We start from the raw sequence: 25,771 nt of genomic DNA, 5'->3' as shown, positions 1-25,771 counted from the left end.
CTTGTAGAAAGGCTCAGTCATCATGTTTAATGCAGCGCTGGGTGGAAACCATAAGGAGTCAGGTAGCGCCACCAAGCGGGTTTTGACTGTGATCATGTGGGCCTACTAAACCAAAAGGATCCGGACTTTACAGAAAGTGCGGAGACTCTGACGTGACCGTGAGGCGATTCTTTTCCTCAGCGGGGGCTTTTTGAGTTTTAAGTCGTTCGTCAAACCGCTTTTGAACTTTATTTGGAATATAACTGTATCCTTTTTGTTGGATCTGGCACCTGGACCGATCTGCAAAAAAAACAAAAACCTTCCTCCCCCCAGGAGTGTCATCTTTGCGATTCTGACATGCTCCTCAGCCGCTTTGTTGCTGTGTTCATCTTATACTTCACAGGTGAGTTCACGGCAGAAAAACCCCCCATCGACTCTTTTCTTTTCTTATGTGTCCATGTATTCTGGATATTATTTCATTTCAATCAGGCAGTCACCGTCAAAATCTCATTAAAATCTTTTCCGCTCTACAACAAAAAGTGATAAAATTATCTTCTGTCTTGGACAAGTCACTTGAAAAAAATTTCAAAACTCTCCCCTGCAGTTGGGAAACAACTTAATCACAGCTGTATTAGATGCAGATGTGCTGAATTTTTGAGGCGACTGCATGAATGCAAATGGAGCCCACTCCTCCCTGCAGGAATGAAGAGTCGGGGATCTAAAGCGTCTCCTAACATGCAACCCGCACTTCAGATGCTCCTCTGCTCACTGACAAGTCAGTTTAATTACAGCTTGGCTCCAATCACCGCCAGTTAATTACTAAGGAGACCCCCCCCCCCCCCCCCCCCCCCCCTCCTCTGGGACCAAGTGTGCTCAAGCCTTCTGGTTATCACGTGACCTGAAGATGATGAGGCAGAGTGACTGAAAGGATGCTGGTGATCTTCTCACCTTTGTCATTAGAGACACGTGAAGCGTTTTGCACGGTCGCTCATACAGGCTGCACACCTTTCCCCTGGTGTGACTCATCCCTGCTACAAGTCAGTACTGTGAATGGTGCCTCTTGCATAGTGTGTTTCAGCGTCTTGGTATTCAGTTGACGAATGTCTGAAGAAATGGTAAAAGTAGTGTGAAAGCCTCCCATTTAAGTGAGAACGTCAGTGTTATGAGCTATTAGTCTGCTGCTTTATTTTAGAGTTTGGCACTTGGTTCCCACTAAGGGGTCGGGATCCTTCAGAAGCTCACAAGGTAAATCCTGAAGAGAGGCTGTAATGTGATTAATGGAGTAGGAAAACGAGGAAAAGTTCTGTCACACAAATGTGTATTCAAGGATTTCTCTCAAAGTTTTGAGCTCTGGACAAAAATGGTTTGAGGCGAAACTGGTGTAAGTACTAACAACTCATAGACATCTAAAACATGACAAGATGGGGTTTTAACGATTAGTCAATTGATAGAAAATGAATTAAATAATTATTTTTTTTACAGCGAAAAATAAAAAAATGTCCGACATTTGTTCCCATGTTATGACTATAATATGCTCTTATTTTATGTAAAATCATAATCTGAAAAGTAACTAGTAACTATAGCCGTCACTTAAATGTAACTGAGTAAAAAGTGCGATATTCCCATCTGAAATAGTTGAGCAGAAGTGTGAAGTTATTAGTTATTCTTAAGTTATTCTTATTTGCCCTGTGCATGATGCTGCACGCCATCGGAGGTAACGCCTGTCTCTGTTCACGCCAGGCGGTGCACACCATCAGACTGATGAGCTAAGCTTGTTTATTTCCTGTGTGACTAATTCTCTCTAAGGGAGATTTTGGGAAATATTAGTCTGGTTAAATGTTACTGGGGAACACTGACAACAGATTTAATGCACACAATCTGAGAGTAGAGGAGGAGGAGTAGAGGAGGGTTTTGAAAGTGGTCCAATCGGTATTATTAGAAACTGTGTTAAAGTGAACTTTATATGTTGGAGGGAAACTGTGCCAGAAAACAAGAGAGGAAACAGCACAGAGGTTGACGCACTGGAAAGTCTGGCACTTGGGTCTAAACACGGAGTCGTTTTTCAGGATTTCAGAAGAGATAAACGTTCCTGAACCGCAACTGCTGAGAAAGTTGGATGACAGTGAAAGGATTTATTGTGCAGTAAGAGTGGTTCATAGAGGAATAAAAAAAACCAGAATGTGAAAGTACATGAGCCCTCCTTATTATTATATGAAAAGAGATGAGTAAGAGGAACAGTCTCCAAGTGAGAAACGAAAAGATGCTGTTTGTCCTCATTTGTGGCGAAGCTATTGCCAATTTAAAAGTTTTATAGCAGAACGAGGGCCAGAAAACATTAAAATATAAAGCCCAACATGCTTTCCCTGTAGTCACATCAACTTTCATCTCTGTCCCTTTAAGAAAACAACATCATCTTTAAGCCTTTTGCAAGATGTGTGTGTTTTCTACTCTCGGGTTTTAAAGGAGCCCCAGTAAGCACCTCTGATTGCAAACCCAGGTGGAATGTTGTTGAGCTCCTGTTAAAGGAAACCTGAAAGGAAGTCCTGGAAAAGACATTGTGTTGAAGAGAACCATTTGCATGCCAGACTTCCTCTGCGTGACCCATATACACTGTAACGCTCCTGATGCACAAGCTCGACCGACTGTACTGCTCGATTGAGCGGACGGTTGTGTTTGACGTCTGACTGCCTGCCGTTTCCCTGTGGCTGACTGTGGTTTTGTTTTGCTTTTAGCTGCTTGTGGGACCACAGTGTATGACACCCACAGCGACTTTGCAGAAGACGACTACACGCCTCGACTAGACTACAAAGGTGCATATGCAAAAACTCCCTCGGGACGGGTGATATCACACACACCTCCAGTAACAAAGCACTTTTCAATAATAAGTTTTCATGTTATATAACTTGAATAAAAATCTGTTGGCTAAATGCCTGTTCTTTGTTCTGAATAATATCATCAATAACTGTGCTGGCATTGCGCTCAACCCTCCACCTTCATTTAGCGTATACACACATGTTTTTATCATCTTCAGTTTAGAGCCTCTTAGTCCAATTCCTACATATTCCTAAACTGGAAGCTGCCACCATGTCTTGCGCAGCCTGACGCCGGAGGCTATCTGAGTTTTGTTGTGCTTTGAGTGCAGACCCATACTGGTGTCATTCCCTGCATCTGACCAATGGGGAGGTGACCTGCCACTCCCCTCGCGGCGGGGCCTACCGGAGCACACTGGGCACCCGCTGTGAGATGAGCTGCGATCGGGGGTACAGACTGCTGGGAAGGAGCTCCGTCCAGTGCCTCGCCAACCGACGCTGGTCTGGGACCGCCTTCTGCCGCAGTATGTAGAGGTTTAGACTTTAAATTCCCATGAAACACACCAGTGAGCCATGCTGTTGCATTCACTGATGAGTGACTTTAAACATATCCACTGTCCTGCTGGAGTAAAATCTCAATAGCTCTCAAGGTCTATATAAGGTCTGAAAGTCTCCCACAACAAATGCACTGTTCATGGTGTTTGAGTAACATTTGCTAAAGCATACAGGAATAGGAACGAACAGGGAAAGATATAAACAGATTTTGTGACTGTCCTCGACTCTTACTCTGAACCAACTGTGCGTCTGTTTCCTTCAGGGATGCGTTGCCATGTGCTGCCCCTCATCCCACACGGCAGATACACCTGCACTCATGGCTTTGTGGTGGACTCCAGGTGTGACTTCACCTGCGACCCTGGCTATCGCACTGAGGGGGAGCACTCACGCACCTGTCAGCATGGGGGGTCATGGAGCGGTGTGCAGCCAGTTTGTACAGGTACCTTACAGTCTTATTCTTCAAGTCCGTGTAAAGAAAAATGAAGAATGTAAAGAAAAAAATCAAAAGTCTTGTGGATGATTTGTTGCAACTGTCAGCTAGAGGTTTAACTTACTGCCACAACATGGACCTAAATTCAGGCCATCTGTGTTGCAGTCCTGTTTTTCATTTCTTTTTCATAAGCCGAGATCCCCAGTGTGTCTCATCTGACGGTCACAAAACAAACATATTTCCTGCTCCTCTGGTCTTTGGACTGAATCCAGATTTGTTTTATTTCAGTCTTCATGGGACTGTTGTAGTTAGACTGTCCAAAAACATTGTTGCTTTGAATGAATTTCCTTCCTGCAAAATTTCCAACTGTTTATTTCAGATACCGATCCTCCAAAGATCAAGTGCCCTCCATCCAGATTTAAGTTTGCAGAGCCTGGAAAACTCACTGCTACGGTGACCTGGGACCCCCCTGCTGCGAGAGACACTGCTGATAAATCACTCGAGTATGCCGCTCCTCTCCTCTGCTTCCCTTTCCTGTTCATTTTAACTGACTGACTAATTGACTGCTCCTATGCTTGTGTCTCTGCAGTGTGATATTAGTAGGCCAGGAGCCAGGAACCGACTTTAAAGAGGGAGCAAACATCATCCGTTACAAAGTGTACGATCAAGCCAGGAACAGAGCTGCCTGCAAGTTTATTGTACGTGTTGAGGGTAAGCTGCCAAATCTTAATTTCGGACTTATGAAATGAGTTTAAGTGCTACATGGAAAGTACAGGATTTAGTTTTTTATTCCCCACTGTGTGTTGTCCTTCCAGTAAGAAGATGTCCAAATCTGTTTCCACCTCTGCACGGCTACCTCACCTGCTCCTCTGATGGCAATAACTACGGCGCGACATGTGAATACCACTGCGATGGAGGACATGAACACAGGGGCGCATCTAGTCGTGTCTGCCAGTTCAACCGCAACTGGGACGGAGACCCTGCTGAGTGTGTTCGTGAGTCTGCACGAAAGTGGCAAACACGCTTATGGATTTGATGCACATACATAATAGTGTACGGATGTACTGTGAAGGGGGGCATGAATGCAGGATTGTGACGCGGTGTGTTTGCAGCAATGGAGGTCAAATCGGACGTGAAGACGGTCTCTGCTCTCCTGGATCAGTTCTATGAGAAGAGGCGGCTGCTGATCATGTCTGCGCCTAACATGTCTGACCCAGACTACCAACTGCAGAACATCATGATACAAGTGAGGCAGCTTTTTGCTGACTTCACATAGCAGTTTCTAAGGATGTTTAATAAGCAACCAGTACCTCAAAAATCTTTTTACTTGTTCCAGAAATCAGACTGTGGGTTAGACCTGCGACGTGTGACCGTGATCGAGCTCCTAGACTCCCCGCCGCGTGAAATAGGTCGCATTAAAGAAAATCTGCTCACTTCTGAGGTCATCGAGGGTTTGAGGTAATAGCGAGACTCCACTCACTACTCACTTATTCAGCAGTTTTATGTTTCACTCTGTGGAAAAAAGACATTTTATGCTATTGAAAAATTCCATCCTGAAATGGCTTTATATAACTCCCGTTCCCATGGAAAGTAACGGTTTGCTTCTCCTCACTCTATTAAAATGTCACAAGCCTCCTAATGAAAAGGTTTGACTTTAACGGGGGAAAAATGCACTCAAAAAGATCAACGCTATTAAAAAGAGCGACGTGTTTTCAGGGTGGTGGAAGCGACGGGACTTTGACAGGTCAGACAGAACTTCAGTAGTAAACATCTGGCTTGATACTCTGAAGAAAACACTTTGTCATTCATAGTCAGAGGGCCTCATATTCATTCAAAGTAAGCTGGGCTTTTTTTATTTCTTGCACTTTTATTCGACTATTGGTCCTGTCCTTGAAAAGCACCCCATTTATTAATTCACTATTACCAACATTATAGATGTTGACCCAGTGCGGCTCTCGCTATGTTTTCTTGTTTTTTTCTTCAGATCTTTTGAGAATAGGTGAGTATATAAGACTGTTAAAGAGTCCATTTTGCACCAGACGTAGACACAACTGTATAGGGACTAATTCCTCTTAGAAGAGGCGAAGATATAGACTTTTTCCACTAACACTGCAATTTGAGTAAGGGGCACTGCACATTTTTTCCAGACTGGAAAATTTCTTCCTTCTTCTCTCCACTGACACACAAATCCCACAGCTGAGTGAGGGCAGCTATTGAGGCACATTCTTTACTCTGGGAGATGTGAGCAACCAAACATGGCAGAAGCATATGCGGTTAGTACATACATGTGCGAATATGAGGGATTCTTGGAGCGCGTTGCCAAGCAAAGCCTAGAGCTTAAGATAAAGCAGCACTAATGAATATTCCAAATTTAATAATGAATAGAGTGATGTGCGAGTGTTTTAGCATCTCTCAGCTTATTATTTTGATTGGACAGCCTGTAGCTTTTCTGTCATGTCAAACTCATTGATTAAACCCACTGTACACTCGGCACCAAACAGCAGAGAAACTAAATTAGCAAAACATCACCAATTCCATGAGGTGATAATATGTCTGTGTTGTGTTTAAAGCTTGCTTACTACAAATATATTATTTATTTTTTTTTTTTTAATTGTCGCTGCTACAAACCTGCAATATTTGATTTTTTTTTTTTGCCACTTGGGTTCCAGTGTGACATAACTCTAAGACATCATCACCTTGTCATATAGGTTGACAAGGCAAACTATATATGGCACTTTAGGTGCTTTTTAAGGTGCTATTAAGTCTGAGATATGAAGTTTCAGATAATCACCTGTGGATTCATCACTACAGGTAGCCGCTTCACATAACACACATTCATTTAATTCATTGTTATTACAAAAATATTCATCGTGGCAGCTTTAATTATATCAAAGCGGTCGATGACTGATTTGTGTCTCTCTGTAGACAAGTGTTCAGAATCAGCAGATCCTACTTCAGCATGGTGCTGCTGGACGAGCTCGGAGTGGACCGGGAGCGCTTCATTATGCCGATGGCGTCGGACGAGCTGTTCTCCTACATCGACAGCTTCCTGCTGGATGAAGAGGAACGGGAGAGGCTGGAGCTCAACAGAGACTTCTGTGACTAATTTAATAAACCCTCCCTGGTTGCCACAGTGATAAACTCATCAGTATTACTAACACAAGAAGGACAACCAACCAGAAACCAGATCCCGAGGGGCCTCAGGAGAAGCGAGAGGACAAGAGGACTGTTCTCGTCATGTTGAAATGTGATCACTATATAACACTGAAGTGCTGGCACTGTTTTCTATATATCAAATCATCACCTGAAAAGGCATGGAGGCCAGGAAATGGACATGACAGACACAGGAAAAATAACAGAAGCTTAAGTAAAACACATAAGTAAACAACAGCATATATTTTGACCCACAGATACATAACATCTATGCATGATGTGGAATAGTAAATCTGCCATTTAATGGGAACTAAAACAACCATTTCCACAAAAGACTACTGAGGAACACTTGGGTGGATGGACAATATTTTTTAATCCAGCTGGTATTTGAGTGTAACACAGAGCTGAGATAATCACATGCGTCAGTTTTTATTGGGTGAATGAAATATTAAAAGCATCCTTGAGGTGAACATGACACTGATTAATCACACTCCAAGAGGTTAAAAATCTACATTTAATAACTTCAAATAAGATCTCTGAAAACAATTTATATAAATATAATTTTTACATGATAGTTTTAATGCAAAATTCAAGATTGATCTAAGCCCAACTTGTTAGAAGCAACACTATGAATTCTGCGTATTACCAGTTTGTGTTGAATTGTTTCCCACATTTCTGTGTAATTCTGTACACTATTATATAATAAAGGGTGACACATTATGACAGCGTATCTGGGCTAAGTGCTGTGTGCTGTGCATGTTTTTGAACTGCAAGAATAGATGCAGCCTGAATTTCAAAAACACAAAATGACTGTGTTAACGGTTACACCAGTCTGCAGCCGGGGGGGGGAGGCGTGCTCAATAACAACCCTTACAGGGACGCAGGCGTGGACAGATGTTTAGTGTTCAGCAGGCAGGTGGAGCGTCGTGTCAGCTTAGAGCCGATCAGCTGTGTGCTCGTTCACGTCAGTAGTCCAGCTTCTGGTCTCATAAGCTTGTAAAGTAAAACTGATCCACAAACAGCTTCTCCCCATATCAGTCTCTGGATTTTCTTCGAGCCTCGAGGCCTGTGCCGTCCTTATTTGCCCTTACCCTTCTCCATGGTGGAACGCAGTGGAAGAGTGCCCTCTGCCCACGAGTCGGGGTACTGCATCATTTTCTGCCACAGACTGACTTCCTCTCCAACCGAGTCCATTTCCACTTCCTCTTTTCCCATTTTTATAGGGCCTGCAGGGGTGAATATTACACCGTGAATGTCAAATTAGCACAGACTCTGCTACTGTAAATAGAAAATTCCCTTTGCTCACTGAATTTTCACCGAGGGCAAAGAACAAGACTTGCAGGTGCTTCCACAAGTAAGCGTGTCTTTCTCACAAAGGCAATTACGTTTTGACAATAAAACTATTTAACGTAGAAAAGCTTTATTTTACTTTCTCCTTTTACGAAGATTAAATCAAAAACTGAACTGCAATAAGAGGAAGCACCTTTGCTGTCAACTCAGGTTCTGCAGTGATTGTTTTGTTGTATGTTCTGCTTTCTTTCTGCAACACACTGATAACCTATTACGACCAACTTAGGCAACTAGGCCTAAGAAGACCTCACAAAACAGCACTTATGTATCACAAAGCAACTACACAAGGCTACGTTTCACATATAAACATTGAAAGCCAGGTGAAAAAAAAAAATAAATAAATAAAAAGGCAACACCAGGATTCATTGGCTTATCTGACCTTTTCCCGAGCTGAGCCGGACTCCTCCCAGGAACTCGTTGCTTGACATGGCCTCTCTGTCCCAAACAGTCAGCTCCAGACACATCTCCTTCAGCTGCTCCAGAGCCAACTCCTTGTACACAAACGTGTGGTTATAGTGGGGGTTCAGGTTCTTCTTCACGACCGGAGTCTTCCTCTTCGTGGTCTTTGCCTTAGCTGGGAACAAGTATCTGCAGACGCACAAACACAGAGTGGGCTTGAAAAAACAAACAAACGAACAAAAAAAAAAAAGACAAACTGCTTGTGAGGAAACTCAGCGAGTCAACAGGTCATCACTGACCCCTTTACAAAGCTATCTGATGTTCCTCCTGATTTCATGGCCACCAAATCTTTTGCCTCTTTAATTAGGACGTGCAGTTCTCCCCCTTCTGCAGTCATCGCCTTTTTGCCTGAGGAGGAGAAGACATATTTAGAAAATTAAGACAAAGCGTATCAAACACAGCCAAAGCTTATCTTTGTCTTACCTTTGATTTTCTCAGTTGTTGGCTTTTTAGGTGTGACATACTTCAAGGAAATCACCAACTCTCCTTTATACTGAGCAAAAGCTGAGGCTGGCATAGCAGAGGCTGCCTGTTGGAGAAAAGTACATCATATTTAGAAAAGACAGTATAGCAAATGTGTTATCACTACTAACATTCAGGCCTCTACACTAAAGCCTGACTACTACTGGATGGTTGAGACTCATAAAGATGTTGATATCCAAGTGTGGAAATAAATCTTAACAATATATCAACTCATAAACGTAGACAACCTTGTGTTCCAAGGATTCCTTTTGTTATTGGAGAAGAAAAGCACATGTCGGGTATTTCCAGATTAGCAATTCAACACAATCTGCATCTGATGTTCCCCATAAAATCATCTTTAACTGCAGTTTTTAAAATCCCAAATCGATGTGCAATTATATTACAGATGATTTGGCTTTAGTGAAGCATTATTTTTTTGTCATCTCTTGTTAATTTGAAAATTAACACAACTGCCATAATTTTGCACTTCAGAGTTCCAAAAAGTACCCTGTGTAGTTTATGATGAAGAACAATAAATGCAAACATCTCAGTGTGGTTAAAAAAAAAAAAGAAACATAAATAAATAAATAAATAAAGTTTCTCTTTACCCTCGGCCTGAGAGCCACGCAGTCTATGTCGGGGGAATCGAGGTCTCGGCAGTCCAGAGGAATCTCCACCTCTCCCAGGAAAGTGTTGCGGCTGAGGCGTCCATGATGCCAGACTGAGATCAACATGGAGCGGGTTGACAGCTGAGAGCGGCTGATAGAGTACTGTTGGTGGGAGATGAGGAGGAGACGAGATGGATCAAAGGCATGTCTCAATACTGATGCAGTGGCGGAGAAGTCTTATTAAATTTTAATGCCCTGGTGCTGAGGGAGGATTAAATAAATCATGGAACGTAGATTAAAGCAGAAGGTGGATTCAGATTTTATTGGAAGTTGCAGCTAAAATCTTCCAAATTATCACCTTCTTTTCAACCTTTAAGGAAGGACGGTTTGCTCCAAAACCACAAACATTTTCCCTCTTAGCCGTAATGCTATTTAGTCATCAAGGGTGTCTACGTATGCTTTGCAGAGTTAGAGATATTGGCCACAGAGATAACGAAACTAGATCACACTTCAAAGACACATTTGAAAAACTCAGCAGCAACGTCACTTTCCAGGAATTATAAAGCTACTCAACATAATGCACAGACCTTGTCGTGAGCAGTTTCACGTTAGAACTATCACAGGCGTGAGGCTAACCAAGCTGACTAATGTCACAGCTCAGCTCAAGAGGGCGCCATTAATGATTACATCCCGGCCTGTGATGAGCCTCCCGCTCAGCAGATGCACTTTTCCTCCTGTGCAGTGATTCGATGTAGTTTGGTAGAAAGAAAATAGTTCCAACGTGAAACTGCTCACAACAACCTTACCCAGCGTAACGATGGCATAAGAACCGTAAAGAAACATTGCTGTTGAGTTTTCCCAAACACATTTGTTTACTCCATTATAGTGGAGACAACACAGACATCTCTATGTATCTCCAAAGTTCAGCAACTTGCATCGAAACACTAAACAGATGAATAAGCAGCACAAGAGGTGAGTGAAAAAATACGTGTTCTTGATTTTGGAGTGAACATCAATGTGTCTTTTTCACATGTGTTTTATTCACCTGGCTAATTTCCTTTGCAGCAGGTTTTCTTTGTTGCTGCACTTAAGCACACTCTACACTGGAGACGAGGACCAAAAATCAATATTTGAGAACAGCTATTTTAATCTGCAATGTCAATATCAATCTTAAGGTCTCTGCAGGTGTGGTCATTATTTGCAGCAGGCATGGCACAAGGTCACTACTCAGGGAGTGTCATGAAGTCAACAGGATACAACAGGATAAAGTCAGTGGCTGCAGCAAAGTTCGACAGGTGCCAGTTATAAATCATCACCTTCAGTGTTTCTTTGTAGACAGGACTGACTGTGTTTCTCTTAATGCCGGTCTTCCTTTTGCTCTGGCGAGATTTGTCAGGGAGCAGATAACATTTGACATAGCTGAAACACAGAAAAACAAAAGATACATCAAACTGAGTTTCTCCCGCGCACGGCTACTGGTCTTTTGCTGCATTTCCTGACTGAATGTGTGTTGATGTTTAGTTTCCTGTGAAACTCAAGTAATAACCTCTGGGATGTTATTACCGGGACTAAATATGGCAACCTCTTATCTAGAATGATCAAAGCCGTGTTAACACCACCGATGGGGGTGTGAGTGTGCGTGCGTGTACAGTGGAAAAATGTGTGTTTTCGAGTCACAGCAAATTATGTTTCGCGCAGTGAACCTTCACATTCCAGCAATTAATCATGTTCTTAATATTTACGGGTTGGAAATCCGCCGTGAGATATCACCGTAGGCCAGCCCATGGCACTCTTGGATGAAAACCTGGAGGCTCTTGGTGTGTTCATCATAGCTCAAAGAGAAGACGACGTCTCCGGTCACCTCCACACTGTCAAAGTCTCCTGCTTCACTGTAAATACTCATCAGGCTGCCCAGTGTGCTCTGGAGAAACATGCACACACTAACAATTATTTCACCAAACATTAGCATGTAGATTATACTTGGACAGATGTGCTCTAAAGGCTTAACACTGCAGAGTTTAAGCAGACTGCAATAAGAAGAAATAATAAAGAAATCATACAAATAAATACTGGAAAGTTAACAGAAAGAAAGTCTGGAACATTTATGTTTATGGCCATCTCCATCTGACAGTCAAAGTCATGCTGGCCTCATTTCAGCTTTGGTAACTACAGAAACATTTTGTCAGACATTTTAAGGCTTTCTAACTTGCAGGAGGATATCCTGAGGTTGTAGATGCTTATTCAGATTATCTAACATCAGTTCCGGTCTGAGAGAAACAACAGGCTGCTCTTCTGAAAGGTTTCAGAGGACTAATGCAGGCTACGAGAAATGTCAATACTTTACCTTCGAGCTGTGCAGGCTGGAGGAGCTTGAAGTCATTGTCCTTTTGTGAAAGCTAACCAAGCTGTCGATATCTTCCTCCTCCTCCTCTCCATCTTCCTGAAAGTGGGGTGAAAGTGTGGTTTGTGTTTGTAATCAGTTATCGTGTGATTTTAAAAAACAAACAAACAAAACAAATGAAACTAGTCTGCTTTCTCAGAGATAAATCTCCTTGAACATCTGTACCCCATAATTGAGCAGTCTAATTATTAAGTTAATTAGCATCAGCTGTAAGGTGTAGGTATTAGGGGATGGGCTTCCATCTCACTATATCTGGCAGGGATGGTCAATAAATCACACAGGAAATAATCCACCACTAAAGGGAAAAAAAACAGCCTGAAAATAGCCACAATAAACCAGAATTAAATGTAACAACTAGACATGTTTGGTTTGAGTCTCTTACTATCACTGCTGCTTGGTGGTTATATCTAACGTCTATTCTCTGGAGCGGATGTCGGACGTCAGACAAGGATCTAGGATGAGACCACGCCTGGCATACAGATTCCACAATCTCATCCGAAACTTCCAAACTGCTACTATGTTGACTCTGTTTCACTCTGCCGTCGTTTTATCACACAGAACTGGGCTGGGTTAAAGTTAACTTTTAACTGACATTAGGCTGGTCTGCCCCAGGTCCAATGGAAGAGGCTCTAAAGTTAGCTAATGTCAGCTGCAGTCCAAAGGAGAGACGCTGCCTGTTAGCGTGAAGATATACACAAAAATCACACCCTCCAATCAAATGCCCCCGAACAACTCACCTGTATGTCCAGGCCTGGTACAGAATGGCTCCTGTTGCCCATTGAGGCTGCTGATGTGTCAGGTCCATCGCGCAGGTCCAGTGTCGATACATACTCTGCTGTAAAAATGCAGACTAGCAATTACGCTGTGATACACACAAAGCCGTCATTTGAATCTGGAAGAAAAATAAGAGCATTGCAAAAGGTAATATAAAGATGATAACCAGTAGGCCTTGGGTCTCGTTTGACGCTCTTCTTGAAGAGTCTGTCAACATCTAAATCTGGGCTTGGACTGACCGATTTTACTTCTGGGGCCTGCAGTGACACGGAAACGAGAAGTCACAGTCAGAGAAAAGAAGTTAAAATGTCTTGAGACAGAAACGTAACTGTGAAAGCATGTGAAAGCATCGTACCTTGCAAGCGTCTGTGCTGGTGTTCTCATCCTCAACAATATCTGCTTTGAGTGGAATGGCCATAGTGGGAACACTGGATCCTGCTGGGCTGGACTGAACTGAGAGGTTCTCTCTCCTGTGATGATACGAATCATTAATTATAGTGGGAACTTTTTAGATTCAAATACTTATAAAATAACTTTTTATTTTTTTTTTAAATTTTCTGTTGACTTGGTGTGTAAATGTCTACACTCTCAACTCCCATAACCTGAAACCTGTCAAATGGGACACCTCAGCAAGCTTTGCCTGCCATCTGCGGATTTTACTTTAACAGCAAATACAATGAGGAGGAGGGCACTTGAATTAAATTAAATATCTTCTTCAGGCGGACAAGAGCATTGAAACAAGCCTGAAATGTCCATGCATGAGTATTTAATTTAACTGGAGTGCTGTCCTGTACTTGATTTTGAATTTTGGATTCAGCAGCTAAATACATAAAATGAAGCTGACTGCACTGATCATTATTTTTCTCTATTTCAATAATGTACTCATGTACATACTGAAAACCAAGAAGTATTGTGGTTACTTATTTATCGGGTAGTTTAAAGAATGTTGTAACAAATTACAGTGTACTTTATGAACTTTCTTTATTTAAAATTGACTTGACCCTGCCCGTCTCAGCCTCAGATTGGCTCCGGCCAGCTGTGGGGGAGGAGGGGAAAATGCTACACTTGCTGCTTCAAATGTTGCTATGGAATAGGCAGGTTTGTTCCTTTCAGAATTACTACAGGTGATTTTTACCTGGGCTGCTCAGGTGTGACACGACCAGACTCTGTCTCAGTTTTACTGCTAATTACACTGGCAGTTTCGACAGACTCCGTGTCACTGCGTGTTGGCTTTGACCAAATGTCCTCCTTTGATTCAAATGATTCTCTGGAGGCAACGGATCCTGAATTTCCGCTTGAATGACTGTCAAAGGAAGCACGACAAAAGATACTCTTAGTCCGTGTTCACAAAATCCATACATTCGCAAATCTAAAACTGATGCGAGGAATGATCACGCACTCTTTGTTATTAGCGGTCTGATTTTTTTGCCTGGCCCGGGGTACAGGAGTGGGAGGATCTGGGTTCAGTTCGTTACTTCTCAACAGCAATTCTCCAGTTGTCTCCCGCTTCTTCGCTATAACACAAAGAAAAAAGTTGAATCATACTTCCATACCAGCTGAGCAAAATGCTATGCTGTCACTGCAGTATTTAACTCTGCTGTTCTTCTACTGCTGAACTGGGACAACGATCACGTCTGTTTACATTCCTGGTTAACCAGTTAACCACCCACTTCCTCTTCCTGTACTTACACAGAGGCCTCTTTTTCAGTGAGACTCTGACGAGGTCATGTCCAGGCGTTGTGGAGAAACGGTTGACCCTTTGATCGTAGAACCAGTCACCTGTCATTTTCTTCAGATCCCTAGAAACCAATATAACCAATATGAATACTTTTTAAACATCTGAACTGAACAGCATTTACACTCACTTATCAGTTAAATGAAGAAGGTTAATGGTGAGCAGTCATGTGTGGACTACTGTCACAATTACTGTATAAGCTGTTTAACAGGTCTGGGTTTTCAGAGATACGTCTGTTACAGGGACACATGCAATGATTGGTAACTGTGGACATTAAATGTATAGACGCATAGATGGTGGAAACTGCAAATTCCATTTTTTTTTGTCCATTTAATGGAAAATGCACCGATACAGACACAGATGACAATTTAGAATTTTGTATCTGTGTATGTACATGTATCTGTTTAAAATGTATATTCTGATCCTGTTTTACTATTATTTATTTTCACACAAGTGCCCTTTAGTGTATTTAATTCTATTTTTATACCCAGTATTTCGTGTCATTGTGTGTCTTACTGTACTCAAGTATACCGGACTGCTATGACATCCTAATTTCCCCTCGGGGATGAATAAAGTCATCTATCTGTATAAAATTGTATAAAATATCAATATTATGAATACAAGCACAAAATACTATGAAGTAACCTCAGTGTACATGAGTTTCACAGAATCATTTGTACTCTCCTGTATCCAATGCAAACTGTAAAGCTGATGCAAAACAGATTTAGCTGACAATCTCAAAAAAATATAAACAATGAAGGCACAAGATTGTTTTGTTCCAGACACAATACAAATAGTTAATTAACGCTTAGTTAAAGGAGAGTATAACAAGACAGCATCTTACGACTCTTTGGCACACACACTGCACAGCCAGGATCCATCGCTGAGGCCCGTCTGGCAGTTGCGGCACACGAGGTGATGGCACATCTTACACTGGCTGGAGAAAACAGTCAGACGACTCAGAGGCTTCTGGCATCTGCCACAACTACGCTGACTGTATCTTCCACTGCCACGTTTGGCCCCTTTCCTCTTCACATCCAGCAGCTCCGTCTTCAACTTCCTGTGACAAAACAAAATCAAAAACTGAGACATTGTCCTTTAAAAACATACCTCAGGGGTTAAGTGTCTGTGAATTATTTTAAATACTGTAACTTTTTGCACTTGGAAATGTTTTATATAGCTACAGCAATTAGCTGACTGATCAATTAACTAGCAATAAATTGCAGATGCTTCTCATAGTCTTCTTAATAAGTTAAGAATAGGATTTTGTTATAGATAGAAGCTGTTATAGGACTGTCAGTAGCAGTTTTTAAGATATAATTTCAGGATACTGTAATGGACATTGCACACTATTTTAATTTTAAAGAACAGCTAATCGATTCAAAGACAAAATAAGCGTCAGAAAAAAATCAATTGTTACTTGCATCCCTAACAAACCTTAATAAAATCAAAAATAAATATATAAATTCATTCATTCATTTGAAGAAAAATCACACAAAATAATGCTATCACGTGTTGATGATCATCAGACAAATTTCGCCACAGGAAAACCTCAGAGCAAATCTTTTAAATATAAATTCCACAGATTCTTGAACTACAAAAACAGAATGTGATCATATCATTGTGATCCAATTCCATCGCTAAATGATAATACTGAATTATTTCCCAGTCCTAAAGTTATGCATATTACAACACAAACATCTGTGTATTGAGAGACGACTGTGCCAGCACAGTCCACTGCATTACCCCTAATGTAAATCTGCCTTCAGCACAGCATCAATACTGACATCAAAATTCTTCCACTACCTTAATTGTGCTGCCTTTTTTCATTTAACAAATGAACAGTTAATGCAGAGAGTAACGGCCTCACACAAGAGGACAAAAACATCCATTTCTATTTTAGATAAAACATCATCAGACGATAAGTAAACAAGACTAACAAGATTTTCCACCTCTCGGCTGTATGTTTCTGTGCACGACTCCAGCTGCTGTCAGCCCTGACTCATATAAGTGAAGACTTTGAAAGAATTTAATAAAAGGCAATAAAACTGAAGTTATCACTATATTGACTTATATGACTGCAGGGAAGACTTTCCAGTGAGAAACATACTGCTTTCACTTAAGGGTCTGATTGACAGCTTCATCACATGGCACAACAGGAGTCACCTGAAGCTCAGCGCCAGCAAGACCAATGAGCTTGTGGTGGACTAATAAGCTGAATGCTTATTAGTGTGTAGGTTTCAATAAAGTGAGTCAAAATCACTGTTTGTTCACATGCTTAGCCAAATGTGAAATGTGGTCACAATCTGCCCTTCTGTTCCTGAGTTATGGTGCTGAATCAGAGAAGTGTTTTTGCATTATGATATAAAATGTCACTTCACTTCATCATTTCATCCTGTGAGACATGTGCATGAAATTAAGTTAGACAACCACAAAAAAAAAAACAAACTCTCTTCTCACCGCACACGTTGCTCCTCAGCCCGTCTCAGCTCCTCGTCCCGTCGCAGCACCTCCAGGATCAGCTCCTGCTCATTCTCGGTCAGGAAGCCCAGGTTGATTATTTCTGCAGCCTGAGGCATGGTGTCTGCAACCAAAAACCCTGCGGTCAGGTTAACTGGCTCGACTCAGGCGCTGTCACATGTAGAGGATCTCCTGAGGACTAAACAGAACATCAGGAGTTCACTGAAGTGGTTATGAACTCTTTGCTGAGTCACAAATATTTGACAATAAATTTATGATCAGAAACGCCTGCAGAGATGAGCAGCACTCTTGACTTTACTAGTGCAGAACCAGTTTTTTTTTTTTTTTTTTTTTTTTTTTATGATCTCACGTGAAGCAACCAAAGTAAAAAGTGGAACTTGGTGGCTTGACGCCTTGTGGTGATTTAGACTCACTCAAAGTGTTTGTTGTCTGCACAGTTAAAGGCAAGCACGAGTACGGTAAATCATTATACTCTGACATAATTAAAGTACAATTAAGTCACGTTGTTTTAACAAGAAAACATGGAGTAAAATGTAAAAAAATATAAAATACTGTAAAGCAGCTGTGTTATCCAAATCCAAGTGCAGTTAATCCATGATGGATAGTTGTGGAGTACAAGAGTTGAAGCCTCCTTCTTGTATGTCAGTCTGTCAAATATAATCGCCCATGGGAATCCAGATATCCGCACCGCCAATAGGGACTGACCTCAATGTTTTTCCATTTCATGAGAGGACAGGAAATAGTCTACAACTCTGGAGCAAAGTTTGGGCCAAACTTACCATTGCCAAAAATGATAAATGACTAATATGAACCAGGATGCAGGAGGATTTTAAAATCCCACAGAAAGCCTCTGCCTGAGTGAAAGGTTGTTTTGAAAAGGACATGCAAAAACAACATGAACTTGGCTGCAGGGTTCCCACCCTCTAAAGATACAGATTACAGGGTGGAGTTTAGAAACTTTTGCCATTTGTTTAAGCCCAACATGAAGCTCAGCGTCTGTCTTGTTCCCATCTTAAACTTCATGCCACAAAAGACATGAAAGTGAAGGGTTTATTTTGAGCCTGACAAACTGTGGGAAGGCTGCAACTCTAAACTGTACGTGAAAACCTGACACCTTCTTTTTTTTCCTCATTGTTTGAATGCCTGCAGCCAACTACCACCCGTACGGGTTTGATAACAACTGCAAGGTAACTCGTCAAGGTAAAACTTAACCGTCAAGGAAACGGCGCATGCGTCTGTACCAGATGACAAAGACAATGCACTAACTGGAAAAAAAAATCCCTTAAACACTAAACAGAGGATATTAGAGAGGAAACTGGTGTTAAAGGAAGGAAACTCTTCCCGTCGTCTCAGTTTGTAGCTTAGTTCAGTCGTGGTTTATGTAAGTTAAGAATGACTAACAGAATTAATTTCATTTAAACAAATTTCACGATGGTGGCTGAACAAATCATGTTCAACAGGCAGCTATTAAAAAAACAAAGCAATCTGCGACTAACTATAGTGAAATTCAAATATGAGGTATCATCAGTTACAGATGATACTCCATCAGCCCAACTTAAATGCAAATTAATGCTAACGTTACTACATATTCACGTCATGGTATTTTTTTTATTTTTTTGGTGGAGAGGGACTGATAAGGCGTAAAAGATTTGGAAAGTTTTACTGCGCAGATAAGTCTGAAATCAGGTCACAAATAATACAAGAGACAAAGAGTTAAAGATGGTTAAAGATAACTACACGCACCTGTTGCTTAAAAAGTCGACGTCTCTCCGCTTGTCGGTTTGCGTCGCTACGGGCGACAGCGAGGAATTCCTGTCAGAAAAACGCAACAAAACGGGCTAAAAGTAGCAGTTAAGCTAGCAGCGCATGCAAACTAATAAAACTGCCGCGTACCTGTGAGCTGCTTTACTCACTTTCCTTGTTGGCTGTGAACATATCACTGCCGCTTCCCTCTTTATTCTTCTTCTTGCCTCCCGTCTCCAAAAGTGTTGACTCTGTGCACTGTGTGTGTGTCTGCGCTACAGTCCAGAGTACCGGAAGATGAGGAAAGTTTGCAGCGGACAGATAGACAGGAGCGCCTCTCCACATTTTCCATGACAGGTGCATTTCCTGGGCTCTATTTACCAGCAGAAGGGCCGAAAGTGGAAAATTTGACCCATTGAAACGGTCCAATAATTAGCCCGATCCGCTTTCAACACGCAAACAAGTAAAGGTGACAGTTTCTTTTCAGTGCAGAGAGAGCTAAAACTTGGAACAACGGGAAGTACAGGTCTTTTTTTTGCCTCTGGGTGGGAAATTCATCACAAAGTAAATTGTAATAAATAAATACAGTGAGCTATTTAATGCTGTTGAGTTTTTTTTTTTAACACTACAGATATATTGCTGTTATTTTTTTTTTTGTTAGGGCGCATGCAAAATGATGTAAAACGATGATGATCACCGGGTTTATGAAAATTAATGTTAGTAATGTTGTCAGTAGGATTAACAGTAACTCTCTAATAGAGGTCACAATCAATCAGATATTTTTCTCCAAAAGTTTTAATTAATTAATAACCTTATTTTTTTGCTCTAAATAATCACAATTGTAGAATTCAGAAAGAGTGTCGATGTTGATTTAAATATTACATTAACGTTGATGACTGAAACACCTGATTGGCTGATGATAATCACCAAGCTGATGCAGATCATTTCTCTGCTGTTTTTAGTCCCAACTAATGAACTGTGATTGTGGCCGAATGCTACAACCAGACGCCAACATGTATCTGTAACCTGAGGTGTTGAGCTTCACTGGGATATGGACAAGAGGTGGCTCTGGATGATTAATATGACATTTAAGAGGAAACTCATATGGGCCATCACTTACTAGGAAAAGCCAGCCTTCTCTCCTTTAGCAAGTGGTGCAAAGATGCAATTTTGCACTTTCGCCACCTCCACAGTAGACACAGATGGGTGACAAGGGGAAAAGACAAACACATTAACTGTCTTAGTAACATGCTGGTCCACCACGAGCCACCAAAACAGGCTTCAGTGCTCCTTGGCAAAGATTTCTGCTGGGGGGGATAAGCACTAATCATCCAGAAGATATTCCCTTATTTGGGCCCTAAGTCTGAGCAAAGCTGTTCAATTGGATTCAGGCCTGATGAGCGTGAAGGCCGTATCATATGATTCACATCATTTCCATGCTCATGAAACAGCCAGTCAGCCCCTTGTATGGAAGCATCGATATTCTGTTTCTCCACTTATTTGTTCAGGTTTTTGTTTTCATTTCCATTAGTTTATATGTTTACATAGTACGTAACCAAATTTCTTGTCGAGTTTAACCTTTTTAACCATCCCAAATGTATGAATCTTGTTGTTTAACTGGTCATAAAGTTGGTTTTATAAGATTGGGTGTTCCTTTAATTATCAACACGCTGATGTGAGAGTGAGGAGATCTGACTCGTGTCTCATTCTTTAGCTTTTTATTTCAGTCGACCACAAGGGGTCTAGTGAACAAACACTGGAGGAAAATCAATGTATAGAGCATAGCACATCAATAAGGTGCCCTTCAGCAAGACACCTAAACCACAGCTATTTACTGGCCAAAAGATAAGGCTTCGGTTGTGGCGTGGCTTTGCAGCTTCCACATGTGATTATATTAGCATGAGTGTGAGGCAGGGCGTTTCTAAAAAAACACAGCATTTGTGCACAGTGAACCTGCCTTGGATAAATAAAGGCTTAGAAAAGTACCGCAGCAGCTGACAAATGGAATAATCATAGATACCAGCTGATGTGGTGTTTGGTTGCACAGAAATCTTCTGGAACCCACCGTTGCCTTTTCTTTCCCTAGAAGAAAGTCGCATAATAAAATGTTAACCACCACAGTGTCTGTGGTCATCAGTTCAACTCAGGATGGTCTGCACTCCAAGTCGAGCACAATATGGTGAACATGAGGTGCATAGGACTTAACATGCTCAATGTGCTGGATGTTTGTTATCCACAGTGCACCGGTGATGTCCTTTAAAAGAGAGGTGATTCGGTTTGCTGTGTCATCAGCCCAGGCCTGCCACACCTCTCTGTCAGCTGCCTTCCCAGAAATCCTCTCGGGGACGTCATCGATTGCTGGAATGGCAGCCATATCCGGTAGCGGAGAGCTTACGTTCTGGTGAATGTGCAAAACGCCACCAGTTGTTCTCTTCAGCAGTCGACAGGCAACAGGCCAGCCCTCCTCAGAGCTCGGTATGAGGCCCAGGTTCACTCGGTCGGCAATGTCATATAGTTGGAGCTGAGGAAAAAAAAGAGAACCAAATTTCCCCCCGAAAATTGTATCAATATGTTGTTTAGCAAAGATGTATATATAACTATAACATTCCTGGGAGCCGAGCCCTAATGACTCTTGCTAAGGCCATGATTTACAGTGATTTCACCGTAAAATGTTATATATTCTGTTATTTTGCACATTAAGAGATGACCAATGGGACTTTAAAACAAAGAGAGTTACTGTGCAAAATGAGATGATACTGAATATTGAGATGCCTCTCGTGTCTCGTACTCTGTAAAGTACGAGTAGTTGCTGTCCAATTTTCTGCTGCACTCTTGCTAACACTTGCTGTCCTCTCAAATCTGCAAATTTGCCCTTTGAAAGCAAATCAGTTCCTGTCACATTAATAGTTAGGGAAAAAAACCTGTTTAATTTGCAGAAATCCCAGATATCCACTAAAAAGCAGATCAGCTGTTTTTCTAAGTTTCATGCCATACGATCTATTAAAAGTTTTGAAATGCAAGCTCTTCAGAACTGAGTGATATGGTTTAAATCCTTTCAAATATAAAAAGATTGAAAGCAAAACAATTCAACATTCATCGCACTGAGTTGCCCGTACATTTCAAACCAATCTCACATTTCATACATCATTTTGTCAGCAGTTTAAAATAAAATGTGCTTGTTATCAATTTGAATGACAGAGTTGTGTATTATTGTATCAGCAAAGGTGACTGTCTAAGTGATACAGCAAATGACAGCAGCAACAGACACATTAATAGTTCAGTTTCTCCTCCAGAAATGGCCTGAATTCTAACATTACTTTACTGAATTATTGTAGTATTAACTCAGCAATAACACTTGCATCTGAATGAAGCTGTTCCCTTCTGAGTTGCGGATCACACAGAAAAATCTTGGACGGTTCTGTGATTTTCAGTAGAGATGGGAACTAAAACAACCACTAGAGGGCATAACTCAACATTTTCAAGCCTATGGTGAGGTGTCCAGTTAACAGTGGGCTAATATTGGAGTTGTGTGTAAACAATACATGTTACATCAGCAGTATGTGATGCATATTTATACACTTATACCTTTCGGTTGTCTCCCTGGTGAACAGTGCAGCAGTCAGCCACCCTGTTTGCCACAAGGTTTTTCTGTAAAGCTTCAACTGCGTCGGGGTTCCACTCACAGGCATGAACATGACTGGCTCCCGCATGTACCAGATATGGCAAAGTGAAGTATCCAATACCTGAAAGAAGATACAGTTATAATAGTTATGCACCAACATTCATCTCAGGATTTAAATTATGTTTATTTACTGCTGAAGAGTACAAGGGTTAGACATAACAAAAAAATGATGGGGCACTTTTCTGGGCAAGAAAACACATCTAATCTGGACCATCTGGACCACAGACAAATGAGAAATCAAACAGCACAGATGGCAGGACAGAGGACGTGTATTTTATTAGTTCTCTTTGGTGATATTAAAGAAAAAAAGCATTACATCATTAATTCATATCCTTTATAAATGTAAAAACCTGTGATACACTGGCACAGTTATCCCACCTGCATACAAATCCACCACAGTCTCCCCTCTGCAGTCAAATCCTGCCACCCGGAGCTTCTCTGTTATGTTTCCAGCTGAGAACATGCATTTGGTGACATCAAACTCATACCTGAAATTGAAGTGTAAGACACTATAAACGTTTTAGTCATACTCAGACGTATTTGTTCATGGGCCCAAGACCTATTCACTGAGCAAACCAATAGCAAATAAATGATTCTGATTGACTAAAACTCACCTAATCCTATTGTCCACATGTTTGACCCAGCTGTGTTCTCCCAAGAGCATCGTCACCACGGGAGACCTAAATCCATCCCTGGATATTCGACTCGTCTTTGCCAAGCGCTTTGCCCCCAGTCCTTTGGCCACTGCACTCCATAACTCTTGACCTAAAAAGCAATAAATAAATGTCCTATTAATTGTATTGTACAGCTAGAACTAAAAAGAGAGAGTTTGAAAAGTTTGAGAACAGCACCCATTTTCTTCCATAGTGGCAGAGAGAAACAGTTGTCTCCCAGCAGGACTAGGTCTCCATGCCTCTGGAAGCTGCGAGGAAGGTCCCCTCTCAGCTCCTCTGTCCATCCTTCCCCACACGATCCCAACAGCTCCTGGAGGATTTTCTTTAATTTATTACCATGTGTCTGTCCTCTCCCCCTCTTTGAAAGAAGAGGAGACTGTGGAGAAAAGAGAACAGGCAACAGGGTGTACACAACAAAAGCTGCAATGTAGTACTGTCTGTTGCAAATGGTGTATTTAAGTGAAACTTTGCTTTAATTACCTGACTCCAAACTAATTCACAAGCATTGTCTGAAGCCACCGTTTTTCCGAGAGACTGTAGATCAAGTTGTGACACACAAGATGTTAAAATGGGCAGAAGGACTGTCTCATCTGAGTCTCTCAATAAGCACAAACTCCGGTCAAGAGCTCCTTTAGACTGCAGACATCTCCTGTAAAATAAGACCGTAAAATTACAGCCACAGAAAATATATAAAACTTGTCAATAAAACAATGTTTCTGGAGACACTGTTTAGTCCCCACCAATTTTATAGGTTCCAAAGCGAAGCACTAGCTAGCTTAGCTTAGCTATTCGCTCACTACACGTCCGCTTTACCTGATCTGCTGTGCATGACACTGATATACACGAAGGCAAGGCACACCGTCCATTTACAAGCAATCAAACAAATCCACTATATTAGTATTTCACGGCTCAAGAACTTTTCGGCACACAACAAAAAGTATAGGTAACCTAACAGTTGCTACACATCAACAACAACGCGTGTTTCTAGTGGGATTGTTATTCAGGACGGACGTTTCAAAATACAAAACTTTATTGCAACGTCCGTGAAACCGTCGTAGTTTAACTTTATTCTGACGCTGAAGAAGAGCAATACAAAACTGTGAAAGCTTTCGGTTTATTTAGGTTACATATTTGTCAGAGAAAGACAGCTCTCGCTAAATTTCAAGGAGACATAAATCGGTTTGGACAAGTTGCTTGACAATGTCGATAGATGGAGACAAACGGCTCAAAAGTCACGCAAAGTCAATAGACACTTTTCGGTTAACTAGATGCATCGGTTCGGACTACTAAGTAAAACAATAAAATATGTACGTAACGTTAGAATCAGGCATGTCATATCAACATGGCTCATGAGGTTGCATTTACAGATATGATAAAGATATTAGGCGTCGCAGATTTTCAGAATACCAAGGTACAAGAAGACGATTTAAATTAATGTCTAATGAATTAAAACAATAAAAACATTACAGTTACTTAAGCCCAGCTGCCAAAGGAAAACTGCTGCATGAGGTAGTTTTATAAGTTTATATTTATTTCAGGATTTGCTTCTGTAATATCACAGCTGTTTGTCCATGTCACTGTGTTGCCACGTAATGTAATTAAAATAGTGCGATCATAAATCTCGCAGTGCAGGCTGTAGCCTATTGTAGTTCACATACTTACAATTCTTAGTGAGATACTGTAACATGAGATTTCAAGTCATTTGACATTTTTGGTAGTTTTGTACTTGGACAAGATAGTGATAATAGACCTGCTGTATGTATGTATTCTCTGTGGTACTGGACATAACTCTATAAGTCTTAGTTTTGTCTGTGTTTATTGCTCTTTCTGGGCTGGTGTCCTTTTAACCCTAACCCTGATAGAGGTGGTATTGGTATGTCCATGGAGATTAAGTCATACATATATCTGCTGAACATTAGATCACTCATAAGTTTCTGCTGGCCGTGCGATCAAAATACCTCATCCGGCCTGATCTCTCCTCATGTAAGAAAAATTTGGACCAGATTTTGAATTCTGGCCTTTAAATGTCATGCAGTCAAGTACATTTGAAACTGAGCTGGCAGGATGGTCAAAGCAACACCAGACAGGTGGCGCATTCATAATGTCCTCCTCTGGATTAAACATAACACAGCAGGGATTCTGACTGATGGAAATGTACCAAAGCTTTTTCCACCTCTAGTCTATAACTTCAGGACAGACTGATAGTGAAGGATGTTTGGTTCACTCCTTGGGTCATTTATGGTTCAGCCCTCCTCCTGTGCGTCTGATAAAGTGCCATCTCCTTGTCCCTGTGTAGCAACGGGGAGGCTATAATGGCTGTCATAAACATCATAATAACTTTTTATGTCTTTACGCATTGATACCAAGCATGGGTTATTGTATAGTTTGTACAGTCAATGCAAATATCCTCATTATTCCTGGCCATGAACACGTCACAGTCTTTAAATTATAAGCTCAAAGAGGTGAAGACCGAGG

At 41.3% G+C, this 25,771-nt stretch overlaps 3 protein-coding genes across 9 annotated transcripts; 1 reads left to right on the top strand and 2 right to left on the bottom strand.

The window, feature by feature from the left end:
- Positions 1–45: 45 nt before the first annotated feature.
- On the top strand, positions 46–7,647 carry srpx2 (sushi-repeat containing protein X-linked 2). Its single transcript, XM_046406309.1, has 10 exons — positions 46–382; positions 2,712–2,789; positions 3,122–3,313; positions 3,607–3,783; positions 4,154–4,277; positions 4,364–4,485; positions 4,590–4,769; positions 4,887–5,020; positions 5,111–5,232; positions 6,700–7,647. Exons 1-10 carry the CDS (start codon positions 337–339, stop codon positions 6,878–6,880), a joined length of 1,356 nt encoding a protein of 451 aa, XP_046262265.1. The 5' UTR covers positions 46–336; the 3' UTR covers positions 6,881–7,647.
- sytl4 (synaptotagmin-like 4) lies at positions 7,282–19,261 on the bottom strand. Of its 7 annotated transcripts, none has more exons than XM_046406303.1 (18): positions 19,111–19,261; positions 18,941–19,035; positions 17,177–17,375; positions 15,561–15,776; positions 14,671–14,780; positions 14,381–14,495; positions 14,117–14,284; positions 13,337–13,451; positions 13,148–13,238; positions 12,945–13,042; positions 12,151–12,246; positions 11,549–11,727; positions 11,123–11,225; positions 9,807–9,968; positions 9,160–9,265; positions 8,976–9,084; positions 8,657–8,865; positions 7,282–8,153 (listed from the first exon to the last, which is right to left on the bottom strand). In XM_046406303.1, the coding sequence occupies exons 3-18, from the start codon at positions 17,293–17,295 to the stop codon at positions 8,005–8,007; spliced, it is 2,145 nt and encodes a 714-aa protein (XP_046262259.1). In that variant the 5' UTR covers positions 17,296–17,375; positions 18,941–19,035; positions 19,111–19,261; the 3' UTR covers positions 7,282–8,004. The 7 variants fall into 7 exon arrangements, with proteins under 7 accessions (XP_046262259.1, XP_046262263.1, XP_046262264.1 ...); XM_046406307.1 differs by having other exon boundaries at positions 17,177–17,300; XM_046406308.1 differs by having other exon boundaries at positions 12,945–13,039; positions 18,941–19,009; positions 19,111–19,257.
- A 1,382-nt stretch (positions 19,262–20,643) lies between these two features.
- trmt12 (tRNA methyltransferase 12 homolog) lies at positions 20,644–24,418 on the bottom strand. Its single transcript, XM_046406987.1, has 7 exons — positions 24,110–24,418; positions 23,777–23,945; positions 23,474–23,672; positions 23,237–23,387; positions 23,001–23,110; positions 22,526–22,683; positions 20,644–21,461 (listed from the first exon to the last, which is right to left on the bottom strand). The coding sequence occupies exons 1-7, from the start codon at positions 24,160–24,162 to the stop codon at positions 21,084–21,086; spliced, it is 1,218 nt and encodes a 405-aa protein (XP_046262943.1). The 5' UTR covers positions 24,163–24,418; the 3' UTR covers positions 20,644–21,083.
- Between the last annotated feature and the right edge of the window lie 1,353 nt (positions 24,419–25,771).

Source organism: Scatophagus argus, chromosome 12 (assembly GCF_020382885.2).
Source record: "Scatophagus argus isolate fScaArg1 chromosome 12, fScaArg1.pri, whole genome shotgun sequence".
NCBI lineage: Eukaryota > Metazoa > Chordata > Actinopteri > Scatophagidae > Scatophagus > Scatophagus argus.
This window is presented reverse-complemented; position numbering and strand designations above follow the sequence as displayed.